We start from the raw sequence: 13,840 nt of genomic DNA on the forward strand, positions 1-13,840 counted from the left end.
GTTTAAAGTCCAAATCCTTTATTGTCTCTTTTAAAGTCTTATCTCCTTCACTTGAGGCTTGGCTAGACCTTCCAGAGTTTTGGATTCAGTGGAGAAGTGAAGGAGGAGAGCCTGTCACCAAGGTGGTGTGAGATGGGATGAATCTTTCTGAGTCCAAGGGTTTGTGCTCCAGCCTTCAGCCTTCTATCCACTTGTCTCTGAATCAGCCCGGGGGCTGAGGCTTCTAGCTTATATGTTACACACTGAGTACAAACCAATCATTATATCACTAGGAAATTATTATTTGTTGTAAGATTAAATCAATGCTAAACTAGATTTAACCGCTGTCTCCTCAATTCCACTTAGTACCTTGTTTCAAGTTCTGGTCCATAACATCTCCTTGTAGGATTAAATCAATCATACTGAATCCTGCTAAATTAGATAACTATTGGCTCTATCAATTCCACTAACTTAGTACCTTGTAAGAATCCTTTGTTTCAAATTCAGAGTTCTGGACCATAACACTTGTGGTCATGTAAGGGAGGAATGGAGAGAATTTTGGAATACAAAATCTTACAAAAATGAAATGTTGAAAACTATCTTAATGTGTATTTGGAATAATAAAAAAAGAGTGAGAAAAAAAAGAATTATGGTTTAATATTTATAGCTATACTGTATGTAGATTTCATAAGCCTTTTTACAATTTAGGATAATATAAATTGTATCAACTAAAGAGATAGGCAACTGAAGAGACAAAATTTTCACCACTGTCCATCAACACACAGAAAAGTCTAATAGTCTCCTTAATTCAGAGTTAAAAACCTGTCCATCTACATGCTAAGTAAATTCATAATTCAGCTTTTTGGGGGCAATTTTTGGCAAAATTACTGAAGATTAACAATTTAAGGCCCTTTAAGACCATGCTTTTCCTCATCCTTCTTTGTTCTTCTACTACCTTCTATAAACCTTTTTTTTTTTTTAAAGAAAAGACTTCAATAAAAAAACAAAACTTATAAAGTTGGTGCCTTTATATAGCTTTAATATTTCACAAAAGCGTGGATCTTAGGTACAGATCAGAAGATTTGTAAAGAATTTAAGCCCATGTTTGTAAAAACAGAGCTGCTAGGTTGGAAACACTACAACATTTGAGAGTGTTTAGCCTGGGCCAGTTTATTAGGCTTATTAAAGTACCTGGACTAAAGCTTTGTAAACTGGCAGGATTAAGGAAGTGTCTGGCTTAATGAGGAGATAACGAGGGAAAGGTGGGGCCTCGGTGGAGTTTGTTTTTCCCTAGTATCCTGGGACCTAATCTAACAGCAAAACTGTAAATGTTCAAAATAAGAGAGGACTGTGTTTGTCCTTTAATGTTCTGCTGTAGAACCAGACTATCAGAATTGAAAGAACTTTTACAGATTTAAATATAATTCTTCTCTTTTTAGAGATTAAAAAAATGGAGACCCAAATAGCTTGGATGACTTCTCCAAAATCACATAACCAATCAAACAGTAGCAAGCTCCTACTATGTGCCAAGCATTATAGTAAGAGCTGGGGATACAAAAAGAGGCAAAAGACAGTATCTACAAAAAGCAAATTACATATAGGATAAACAGGAGATATTAAAAGAAAAAAGACAATGGAATTAAGAGGGATTGGGGAAAGCTTCTTGTAGGTGAGGTTTTAGTTGGGACTTAAAAGGAAGTTACAGAGGTTAAGAGTGTTTTCAGACATGGGTGACAGCCAGAAAGAATGAATGCCTGGAGCTAGGAGATGGAGTGTCTCATTTGTGGAACAGCCAGAAGACCAGTATCACAACTAATTATATCCAGAAGGAAAAGGATTAAAACTTATTTTTTCAAATTTAAATGATCTACAAGGCTCTTATTAAGAGGGAGAAATTAGTGGGTAACCTAGTTCTGGCTACCATTTATAATTCTACATCAACATAAGCTTGTTTGTCCAAACTATTCTAACAAAGTGTCCATTTCAAATTTATGTCCAGTATCCTCATGATAATTTTTTTTTCCTCTCAGATGGAAAATACATCGCTTTGACATTCTGAACCCACTCTAGGTGAGGCATTCCTCTTAACACAATTCTATTAAACCCATATGTGAATCTCAGAAAGTACCATGACAGCTCTTTTCCTTAGGATCTTGTAAATGACTGAAATGAACTAAAGAATTCAATAGTTTTAGGAGAGAATTATGTGAACTGGGAAGGATTTCAGTAATAAAAATTTCACGCACTGGTACGTCCATATTTACATCAGCAACCTACTATTATTAAATGAAACCTTTCTCTTACCTGGGAATTTGGCTGGAATGCAGTGTGAGGTGTCGAGTGTTTCTGTAAATTCTCCAGCATTAGAGCCTGGGATGAAGACAGAAGAAACTCAGAAAAGCAAAAAAAATTAAACCCTCTCCCTCCATTCCCTTTTCCAAATGAAAAACTGACCATATACACTCAAATTAAGCTTCTTTTTCAAGGACTTCAAAGTCCTTTATTAATATTACTTTCATTCAGTTTCAGAGGAACCATAAGGGCAGCCATGCCAATTGTCCTCAACATACAGATGCAAAAACTCATAAATACATAAATTAAAGCCAGCTGGGCTCCTGTCCAAAAAAAACAAAAACAAAAAACAAGCCAGTGACAGATTAGGATCCTCAGTTATTCTGCCTTTAGCTCCTCCTATTCTCAAATCTGGCCATTCCTGGCCATCACATTCAATTCAAAGATTAAAACTTCCCTTAGAGCTCCAAATTAATGCTTAATGTTCTTATTCTGACATTGAGCTGATAGATTGATAGAGCGCTTGCTCTTTGAGATGGGCTTGTACAGTAGCGGATTCAAGAGTAAGTGCTTTATGATTCTTTCCAATGAAGAGGTGTACGTGCCCAAATCAAAAAACAATCAAATAAATAAATAATAAACTTAAGCCACTTTGGTTCATCACAACTGCAAGTTGGTTTGACTAAACCCATGAAAGAGAACAAGCATCATTAATCCTAGATCCAACAACCCAATCCCCAAAACTATGTTCCCCAGACAACACAACCTCAAGGCCAAGGCCAAACAATCTGTCAACTCAGACCCACTCCTCCTAGTAAAATGTTCACCCCACCCCCGTTCAAACACTGACATTATCTTCTAATTCAACTACTCCAAATCTATGTCTTTGTCAATTAAACGACCTAATGGTAATCCCTCACTGATTACCAATTTTCAGTATTATCTACTCAAATCAATCATATCCAAGGTCTTCGAAACCACACTAACCGGTCTTGTTTCCTCCACTGATGACAGCTCTACCTCAATTGGGACCCCCATAAACAAATGGCCCACAACCAGCCAAGCCCCTTTTCCAGTTTTTTCCTTCACTTCATTCTCCAATATAATTAACCACTTCAGTGCCAACCTAAACAAGCCCCAGTTCCTATCTACCTTCTTAGTCTGACCCGGTCTTCCCGATAACAACCCCAACCGCCACTTTGCCCAACTATCCCTCTAACTCTGAGTCCTCCTCCCCCCCCCCAACCCCCCCCCTCGTCGCCAACCCCCGCCTTCCCACGGGTCAATAACACTAGTGGTGGTGGTGGGATTTAACTCCTGCCGCGCATGCGCCGAAACCACAGACACAAACAAGGAGGGGGTGGGGGAGGAGGAAGCGCAAGACACTCTAGGGAAAGCAGCGCGCACCCTCCCGTTTCGAGCTCGCGTTGCTGCCGTTAAAGGCGGGAACCGGCACGGGCTCCCTTCCAGCACGAGCCCCACCAACCACCGCGCGCGCGGATCCAGAGGCTCGCGCTGGCGGCCTGAGTGAGCTCGCGCCGAGCCCGGATACTGCGCCTGCGCCGCCGCCGCGGCTCGTCTCTACCGGGTCCGCTCCCCTCCGACGCCCCTGCGACGCAGTCTCCTTACCCCTTTGAGCCGCTTGACCAGAGCACTCTTCTGTCCACTCTTGGCCAGGCCTCGCTGTTCTAGTGCGGCCTTCAGGTCGGTCACCCGCAGCGCCTGAAGCGGCTTCCCGTCCAGAGTCACCTCCTCCAGCTCCGCCATCTTGTGTGAGGTACTCGGCTCCCGTCTCGACGGCTTCGGGCATCTTCGGTAATTTCCGCCAACGCCCTTCGAACGTGCCGATCCGACCCCGCCCACTGCCACGGCCAACCCTTTCCCCTCCCTGTACGATCCGAACGTTCAGCCTTTTCGAGAGCACTCGGGCATTTCCGTCCCTGTTTTAGCACCAATCAGCGGCTTCCATTCTTCCCCTAGGCTCCGCCCCTCGCGACTCCTCTCAGATCTCGGACATCTCCGCCCTTCCGAGGTTAGGACTAGTTTTCATTTGTAAACAGTGGCAGCGCAGGATTCGGAGACCCTCGGCTTTCTTCGGCTCCTCCGCTTTGGAGATACCGTCCGACTTCCTGGTGCCGAAGCGCTTGGGAAGGGGGTTCGGGTGCTTGTATGAGGTCCGGAAGTGCGTGGGTTGCGCCCTGGGGTTTGCTGGGAACTTGGAGATAGCGGAGGTAGCCGAAGCTCACGGACTCGTGTGACTTCCTTCTGAGGTCCCCCGGGGTGAGGACCGAGAGGTAAGCTAGGAGGTCAGTTCTCCTTCGGACCAGCTTACCTTCTATCTGGGCTTTGGGGTCTCTATGTGCCCCACCCCAGAGCGGCCGAGATCGCCCCCTCGTTCTTGGTCTGGAGGGGAGCCTCCTGGGGAACGGCTCGGGAGCAGCGTTGGAACTTGTAGCCCGGGTCCCCAAACTTGAGCCAGGCTTAAGGGATCCCAAGCTTCTCGCTTTCCCCTCACCCCCACCACGTCCTCAACATCCAGTCTAAGGGGAAGATTGTCTTCAATATTTAGCGCCCGCAGATTATGGTATTATTGCTTGTGTGCTAAAATGAGGTAGCACGCAGAGCCTCCAACTTGTGCCCTATGCTTTGAGATTAGTATTTGGGACTACTCAATTCGGGTGCTCCAGACGAGGGGTTTTTTTGAATTCCCAGGGTAGCGATCCTGTATTTCGGTGCCTGCCTTAGAAAGACACCTATGGTAACATTGTAGCGCAGAATTCCTTTGTTTTGAGAGCTAAATTTGCATTCTGCCCTGCTCCTCTGTTCCTAGGTGTTCCGCCTATTTGGGCCCATGAAAGAAGGACTAGCAAATCCTTAGGCAGAGAAGTGAGATTGCAGCTGTTGCTGATAATTTAGTCTGCGCTTGCTTTCATTGGTTGACCATGGTTGCTGCATATTTTTCACTTTTGTCAGAAGAAACAGTGCCTAGTAGTCACTCCATGATTGTTAAATTGCGTAGAAAAAACTTTATTTTACCAAAGGATTTTTAGGCTAGCAGTTTCATATTTTTATTTTTAAGGGATTTAAAATAACTTAGTTGAAATAGGACATAATTTCACAAGACCAGAAAAAAAAAATCAACTCAAGTATTTGACAGTAATATGTTAGTAAATGAGATGGGAATTCTAGACCGTGAGTAAAAATATAAACATCAATTCCATCCGTTCAAATGTTTGACTTACCAAACAAACCATACTGTTTCTCCAGAGCTTTTGGCACACAAGACTTAACATTTCTTACTAGTCTTTTGCATGACTTTGGGTGAGTTCCTTATATCTGTAAATTTTTTCAGTTGCAAAATGAAACAATTGCTTCACAGTGAATTAAATAGATAGTGGGTCCTGCATGAAGCACTTAAAGCCATCCAATTGCTGTTTACAATTCAAAGAAGACTTAATCTGGAAACTTAGTGATGACTTTCAACATTATTTATTCTATTCAGTGACCAAAGCATTCAAAGTCTTGTGCAACTATACTCTATAAAATCCTGCTGTTAAATGTTTATTCATTTTAGAGGAAATAAGATCAAGAAGCTTCTTGCTTTTGCTCTTTTTTTTTTAGGGGGGGGGGGGAAGTGACTTAGGTAGGAAGGGGTAGAATGAGAGATGTTGGTTGTTATATTCCAAAGGGAAGCTATGAGTTTGAAGAAGTGGGGAGTTAGGTTGGCCGATTTGATGAAGAATTGTTTTAAACAGACCTTTTTTCAATGAACTGTTATTTGCAGAAAACAAAGCAGAAAGAAATGCTATTTATTTTCCCAAATATTTAAATATGGGAGGGGTACATTTCTTTATGTACTTGAAGAGCTAAGTTTTATACCAAGAACCTTCATGGGCCTTAGAATTTAGGGGTATTTTTATTTGATTCATTTTAAAACTCTTTTTGTTTTACTCTCAGGATGTCACTGAAATCACCTGCTGCTTGGATATCACCATCCTCCTCCTCTACTTTATCCACTACTCCAGACAATTATTCCTTCCTCTCCATGTCTTACTTCACTTCACAGGAGATGAAGTGTGTTCTACATTGGTTTGCCAACTGGTCAGATCCCCAGCGTGAGCGTTTCCTGCAGGATTTGGTAGCTAAGGCAGTGCCAGGCAAATTACAGCCCCTCTTAGAAGGATTGGAACAGCTTAGTGTGTCTGGAGCAGACCGACCACCACACATTTTTGATTGCCAGCTTCGACTCTGGGATCAGTGGTTCCGAAGTTGGGCTGAGGAAGAACGCAATGAGTTTGTGAGACAACTGGAGGTCAGTGAGCCAGACTTTGTAGCAAAGTTTTATCAAGCAGTGGCTGCTACAGCTGGTAAGGACTAAGAGAAGTCAGTATTGTAAAAAACAGTATATGACTCTTAAGGAGTTGACAGCTTGGATGTGGGAATGCCTAGATGTGAAGGAAATGTCTGGGATGACACCCATGTCTGTTTTCAGAATTATTGTTGTTGGACTCCTAGCCTGTGGATCACAACTGGTTTTAAAAACAAAGCCAGACCTCATTGTTAGCTATTCTGTTTCCTTCACATTGTCCTAAAATTCCTAAAACTCTGTCATCCTGACTTCCTTTGCAAGCTTTGAAAAGAAGCCTGACATCAGGAAAAGGTCTCCCTAAAATTGGTCCACTGGAGGGGGTGAAGGATGGAGGAGTAAATGGAACTCCTGAGAAGGGAGCAAGCAATGGACAATAAGTTACCAGGTGCGCTTCAAAAAGCTTAGCTAAATCTAGACCAATGAGCTACTTACTGTACCCTATCTGGTTTGGTTTATAAGCTAAATGTTGGGGTATCAATGGGTCAGTCAAATGGAGGGATAGAACAGAGATGATTACATGCCAAGCTTAAGGAGCTTTGGTTCTTAAAATGTTTATGATATTTTTGGAGTCAGTAACAAAAGTTCTTATTTCAAAACTTTGCTCTATGAAGATTAAGAAAACAAAAGTTATGTCCTATGTAATGGAAGGTTTATTTTTATAATTCAAGAAATATGAGATTCTGGGAATACAAAGACCAAAAATGGCCTTTGCCCATAATGAGCATACAGATACTTGTACAAGAATAAAAGGATGATCTTGTTTAGTCTAAATGACTTCTTTTTTTTTCCTCTAGGACTGCCTTGGGCAAGTAGAAATTTGGGATTATAAATATAATCCATCTTCATCCTCTTAGTAGTTCCTCCTACTTTTATGAAGTCTTCATTCCTGATTTGGGGTTTTACCCATTTTTCCTTTCTATCTGAATGAAAATATGAATTGTGATCCATTGTTAGCTTTTTTTCTTCCCTACCAGTCTGTAGCCAAGGAAAGGCATTCTTGTTGCTCTAGGTTGATCCAGAACCCTGGTAGAGTGCTCAAAGATAAGTTCAAACCCATATCTGGAATGATATCAAGTGCCTATTGTGTTTCAGGAATGCTAAGCATTTGGGAATGTAAAAATTAAATTATAAGTCCAAAAGTCCAAGCCCTTGAGAAACTTAGATTCTTTGGGAGTGGGAAGGATGTAACATACAAAGTCAGTAGCGGCCAAATACTAACAGGAACTGAAAAAGCTGTTTCTAAGAGGTGGCATTGAATTGAACCTTCAAGGGAACTAGAGTCATTAGACAAATGAGAAGAACTCTGTAGGCATAGATAACAACTTGTGAAAAAAAATAGAGAAATACAGGGTATATATCACATGGGTCTGAAAAAGTGAGATTGGAGACAAATTGTAAATGTTAGACATACTCTGTCCTAGACCCAATGTAATGTCACATTATGCTTCTCCCATTCCCTCAGAGATGCTTCTTATTGATCCTGGGAGTTCTGATGAAGGATAAGAAGCTGATGGTGCGACTCGAAGGGAAGCTTGGTATTTCCTGTAGGCCAAAGTTCCCCCTGTACCTACCAGAATAAGTAGAATGAGACTGAGGCCTATGGGCAGAATTATACCTGGATTTGGGGAAATGAGACCTGGTGAGGTCAGCCACCTAGATATAAAGAAGGAACACTTAATGATTAGTTTAAAAAGGAATTTTCATTGTATCCCCTGCAATTCTAGGGATACCTCTTTACCCCAACCTAAGTTATCATTTTCACATAGAAGAATTTCTAAAGTAAGGGAAGAGAAAAATAGATTATAGAAGACTAAGTGTCCTTTCCAAGTCTTATGTAGCAGCAACTAAATTCATATCATTTCAGGAAACTTCAGTATCAGGAAAGAAGTCTACCTTAACCTATGTTGGTGGATTTTGAGGTGAGACAGGACCACTGATCCCAAAAGCAGAATTTAATAGAAAAGGATCCTGGATGATAACGTTGGAAAAAGTGGGACTTTGATTCCTTCATCTTGGAAATGGAGAAGTTCTGTAATTTCACCTGATTAGCAAAAGGTAATCACTGTTGATCAGGGGCCATGTCTTCGGATAAGATTTTATATTTTTATAACATAGGATTATGTGGGTGTTAAATGCTACCCCTGTCGTTAAGGGCTTAGAAGTGCCAAAGAGTATATCTTGGAATGGCTCCTTACCTATTGTAGTCTGTGGTAAAAGTGGCTTCACCATAGTCCACATTTAATGGTGTATCATTGAGGGATCGGCTCAGAGCTTTATATAGGATCTCAATTGGGGGACCTTGACATCCAGGAAACTCCCACATGTGCACAGTAAACACCAGGTTAGAGTTTACTGAGGGACTGTGGAAATGGCACCTGAATTGATATTACAAGAAAAAGAATAGATGAGAGAGTTTCATTTTTTCCTCATATTTAAAATGTAAATCTCTTGAAGAATAAATTTTAGATTTAGGCATTTAGAAAACTGCGTGTCGAAAAACAAATATAGCTTCTTTGGAGAAGGGATGTAGAAGTTAGAACCTGGGACCCTTTCAATCCTGACTTAGACATAATATGAGTTAAATATTTACATGTGGGTGCCTGCTCTGATCACCAGGGCCTGCAGTATAGCTTGGATCAGTTCCTGATGCTGCATCTTATTCAAGTAATAGCTTGTGGGTCCGGTAAGTCCTAGGGGCAACCGGATCAGCAATCCTGGGGATAAAGGCCTTGTAGTTGAGAGACGAAGAGACATGAGATCTTTATTTGCCTGGCAGAACTGGACCCGGGGACAGAAGAGGAGGCCGTAATACCCAGGGACCTGGGGAGAAATAAAGATACAGCTAAAGGCCTTATTCAACTACATGTTTCTCATATTCTCAACTATTCCAGATAAGAGGGTCTGATTTAGAAAAGAACCATTTTTGTGATCCCTTTATAAATAATGAATGTCTTAAGAGATTACTCCCAATTCTTATTTACTATACCCACCTGGGTATAGTATATTCACCTGAATAGACTTCCCTGGGAGACATAGGACCCAGGGTGATCCTGCTGCCTGCACATAGTATGTACTTCCTTTGGTGCATCGATGTAAGTAGCATCGAGGGAGGGGTGTGGTTCCATTTCTGAATACCCGGACTGAAGTGAGGTTAGCCATGAAGCATCGGCTTTTGGGATGGTATATCTCCCCATGAGGATTTTCTGCTATAGGAAGGGGTGCATTTTCCTTCTTCCAGCATTCACTCTGAAGAAGGCCAAGAGATGGGAAAGTTTGTGCTTCAGTCCTGTATATGCCTCAGTCCTGACATGCTCAAATAAAACTGACCTTACCTTAGGCCTCTCAGGCTACTTACTTGATATGTTAATGGCTTGTACATTCGGCAGCCTTCCAACAGAGAATCCGATGAGCACTGTCCTTTGTCAAAGTGCAGGTAGTGACAGCCCAGTCCACTGTGGAAAAGGACAAGGAGTGAGACTTAAGGTCAAAGGCAAACCTCTTGTCCACCATTGTCTGAATGCAGTGCACATACCTGCCGACACAGAAGAATTCTGAGGAGCCAGATTTACAGGATGTCACCAAACCAAAGTTCAAACCAGATCCTGCTTAGAGGATTGAAAAGGAAGTTGGAAAAAGGCCATAACATTCCCATCTTCTCCTATTACTATTAATTTGGGATTAAAATATTTGTGCTATGTATTTCAGGGTTGTGAGGCAAGCAAAAATTATACCTGAAAGGTGTTCCCTTTCCTGTAGGATCTTGACTCATACTTAATGACATCCCTCTTGGTTACCTGCAGAATATCTGATCCCTTATTCCTTACCCTGACCCCACAGCAGTTCCTGTGCAGCACTGAGATTTACTTGATACCAGCCAGAGTCAGCAAAGGCAGCAAGAGTGATAAGGTCAATCTGAGTACGGTGAGCACCATCAAAGGTAGCAGTCATCACAGATCCCTGGAATAAACGAGCTTCCCAATGAGAGGAAAATAGACCCTGCAAATGAGAAAATGTCAGAGAATGTTCAGGTTATCACTTGTAGCTTGTTCTTCTTTCTACACCTCTCTTATTCTAGCCTCTGCTCTCACCTCTTCCTCTAAAGGGACTCCTTGTATGGCTTCTGAGACTCCCAAGTGCCTGGCTAGGCTGTGGCTTACAGTGGGGGTGGTGAGAATCAGCTGCCCCCATTCATCTCTTCTGGTCACTTGTCGTCTTGGGGAACATTTATCTCCAACTGGTGAGCAGGGTAGGAGTGAAGAAAAAGAAAGGTGGATTTTTGGAAAGAAGGAGCACTTGAAAGAAATAAGGGAGTTTGAGAGAGATATATATATAGGTTTGCCACTGGTTGAGATTGCAGGAGTCCTCCTAGCCTTTTCCCCTTACTCACTGCTCGAACCTGCTGTACAATCCCTCCATTTCTTGAAGAGTTGTCCAGAGAAGCCCAGAACATGGAACAGTTCATGTATTGTAACCTGAAGAAGGAAAGGACATGCAGGGGTGGTGCAACTGGACAGGAAGATCGAAGTCCTCCTTTTCTACTTCCCAGTTGCCAAGTCTTGTCTATCCCACAAAGATAAAAGTTTTACTTCCCCCTCAGATAAGTGACCCTGGTTCTGCCCTTCCTGACCCCATTTAGTCACCATGACAATGTCACTGTGGCTGTAGTGGAGGCCGCTAAGGTGGTGTGTGCAGAAGGTGATGGCTCCTGCAAGGGGCCGATCTTGGCTGTCCAGCTGGCAGCAGGCAGCATAGGCAATAATGGAGGGCTGGAGATAAAATAACATGGAGGCAGTAGTGGGAAGCACCGCAATGTTGGACACAATGAGGGAGCTGGGTGATTAGGAGATTAAGATGGGAGCTATGGAATAGGTAGAACAAGACAATTAGATTTACCCCTCACCTCATGGTGGCATTTCAGAGTATGAGCAACTTGTACATACAAGAGGAAATCAGTATTTGAGATTCCAGGCCCATCTGGTTGGATCAATTCTGGGGATCCTTGTTCTGGCCATAAGGAATAACCACGGAGATGGGAATCAGGAATCTGGAGAGAATGGAATATAGGAACAGGCCCAAATGGGGAAACAGGTAAGTAGGAGAGAGATCAGTAATTTGGGGGCCAGGAAGTTAAGATCAGAGATGAGAAGGAAATTTGTAGTAGATCATTGGATTTGGGAGTACAAGATAAGTTTGAATTTTTGCTCTGCTATTTCAAATATTAAGCACCTGCTATGCCACAGATCTCTGCTTACAAAAAGGGGCAAAAGAAAGTACTTGCCCTCAAGGAGTTTACAATCCAATGGAAACAAACATGTACAAAGCAAACTATAAGATAAATAGGAAATAGAGGAAAGGTGCTGGAATTAAGGAGTTGAGAAAGGCTTTTTGTAGAAGGTTTAGTTAGGGGTGGGGAGATGGGTGTTAGTAGTCAGGACAGAGAAAAGAGAGGTCCCAGACATAGAGGAAAGCCAGAGAAAATGCCAGGAGCTGGGGAGATGGAGTAGCTTGTCCAGGAGGCCAGTGTTACTGGACCAAAATATGTGTCGGGGAGTAAAGTGTAAAAAGACTGGAAAAGTAGTTATAAAAGGGCTTTGAATGCCAAACATTACATTATATCCTTAAAGCAATAGGAAACCATTGGAGTTTATTAAGTAGGAGACATGATTGGACCTGTGTTTTAGGAAAATCACTTTAAAAGCTGAATGGAAGATGGATTGGAATCAGGAGAGATTTGAGGCAGGGAGAACCCACCAGCAGACTATTACAATAATCCAGGCATGTAGTAATGAGGACCTGTACTAGGGTAGTATTAGTGTAAGAAGAGAGAAAGCATATTTGAGAGATGTTGCCAAGGTGAAATCGACAGGCCTTAGCAACAGATTGGATGTGGAGGGTGAAGAGTCCAGAATGATTCCTAGATTGCCTGCCTGAGGGACTGGGAAGATTGTGTTCCTCTGAACAGTAACAGGGAATGTGGGGGAAGGGATTAGAGAGAGAATAATACCCATGTTAGTATTAGGCCTTAGTTTCTTCATCAGCAAAATGAAAGCTAGACTTCAATGATCTCAAAAAGTTGCACTAGCTCTAAATCTATACTTTGATCAGAGATTCAATAGTTGATAAAAGTCACTTACCTTTACCCCCATGCAGTTCTCTCCCACGTAGCCAGGGTTCAGAAGGCTGCATCTGTCAAGAGAATCTTTCTGGAATGAGCTAGAGAAATATGGGGTTTTAGGAAAATAATTTTTCCTACATTCTTGATAGCTTGCACTCACCTGTAGTGATTTGGGGAGTCTGGATCCCTCCAGATAGCTTGACAGTACCGTTCTGGATCACGACTCAGAAGAAGGGATCCTTGCACTGGTGGGACTGGGGAGATAGAAGTCAATTAGCCTTTCTGTAACAGGTTAGGATCCCTGGTCTTTGAGTCTCTCTTCCTCAGAGATTCATTGCAATTCAATTGCAATTCTTTTCTATCCCCTTACCTGCAAGTACCCCCTGGATCCGATGAATGGCCTCTCTTAGAACTGCATCTATCTGAAATTCCCAGTACTTCCAGTCTCTCTCAGGGTACAAAATCTCACTTTTTAAATTTGATTCCTTAGAATACCAGGCCTGGATACGAATAGGCCTTGGAGCATTGGAATGGTCAAGAGAACTAGAACCAGAGCGTGGCTCAAGGGACAATGAGGAAACAGGTGGTCCAATAAGACTCACAGATCTCTGTGTTTCCTCATGTAGACAGCGGCCCTTAATTCCCTTCAGAAACAGCAGCAAATGAAGGAGTAGCAGAGAATTTCTCTGTTGGGAGTATAGTCTTCCCCACAAAGGCCCCTCCCAACCTGCTGTAGACATTGGTCTTCCTACCTAGTTTCCTAGCTCTGCTCACAAACAGGGTTACTCTTAATCTCTTCTCTCCCCTTCCTTTTATTTCCTTTCTAGTCATTGACAAGAAGCTGACAAACATTTTTTTAAAACATAAAGCTTGGGAAGAAGGAAGCCTCTTCCTGAGGGGACTAGAAATGGAAAGATTGGGGGTAGGGAGGCAATTTTTCCGGAAGCCTCAGCTGAGCTTAGTAAAGAGGTCATGCTGATTACTGCTCAGCAGTAATCCTGGGTGGTAACTGCTGTGGCTAGGTGTTGAAGAAACTAAGGTGTCAAATTCAAATAGAAACTGGGGCTACTAAACCATATACAAGC

The 13,840-nt window shown here is 42.4% G+C and overlaps 3 protein-coding genes across 6 annotated transcripts in view; 1 reads left to right on the plus strand and 2 right to left on the minus strand.

Annotated features, from left to right (window-relative positions):
* Nucleotides 1-4,096, minus strand: part of ACIN1 (apoptotic chromatin condensation inducer 1) — a 37,504-nt gene extending 33,408 nt beyond the window's left edge. Inside the window, 3 exon segments of the mRNA XM_031955034.1 lie at nucleotides 2,284-2,349; nucleotides 3,901-4,059; nucleotides 4,061-4,096. Coding sequence (XP_031810894.1) covers nucleotides 2,284-2,349; nucleotides 3,901-4,059; nucleotides 4,061-4,081 — 246 coding nt within the window. The 5' untranslated portion in view covers nucleotides 4,082-4,096.
* Nucleotides 4,005-7,411, plus strand: C2H14orf119 (chromosome 2 C14orf119 homolog). 4 transcript variants are annotated; one of them, XM_031955041.1, is made up of 2 exons: nucleotides 4,005-4,086; nucleotides 6,229-7,411. In XM_031955041.1, the coding sequence occupies exon 2, from the start codon at nucleotides 6,230-6,232 to the stop codon at nucleotides 6,647-6,649; it is 420 nt and encodes a 139-aa protein (XP_031810901.1). In that variant the 5' UTR covers nucleotides 4,005-4,086; nucleotide 6,229; the 3' UTR covers nucleotides 6,650-7,411. The 4 variants fall into 4 exon arrangements, with proteins under 4 accessions (XP_031810901.1, XP_031810900.1, XP_031810899.1 ...); XM_031955040.1 differs by lacking the exon at nucleotides 4,005-4,086 and adding an exon at nucleotides 4,123-4,303; XM_031955039.1 differs by lacking the exon at nucleotides 4,005-4,086 and adding an exon at nucleotides 4,310-4,577.
* A 668-nt stretch (nucleotides 7,412-8,079) lies between these two features.
* Nucleotides 8,080-13,495, minus strand: LMLN2 (leishmanolysin like peptidase 2). The gene is given in 14 exon segments (XM_031949338.1): nucleotides 8,080-8,293; nucleotides 8,836-9,015; nucleotides 9,231-9,460; nucleotides 9,650-9,886; nucleotides 9,996-10,092; nucleotides 10,173-10,242; nucleotides 10,465-10,636; nucleotides 10,729-10,874; nucleotides 11,028-11,112; nucleotides 11,281-11,529; nucleotides 11,532-11,684; nucleotides 12,775-12,826; nucleotides 12,916-13,009; nucleotides 13,126-13,495. Coding segments are annotated over 14 exon segments (2,349 nt in total).
* Nucleotides 13,496-13,840: the final 345 nt, after the last annotated feature.

The sequence above is a fragment of the Sarcophilus harrisii genome, chromosome 2 (genome assembly GCF_902635505.1).
Source record: "Sarcophilus harrisii chromosome 2, mSarHar1.11, whole genome shotgun sequence".
Lineage (NCBI taxonomy): Eukaryota > Metazoa > Chordata > Mammalia > Dasyuromorphia > Dasyuridae > Sarcophilus > Sarcophilus harrisii.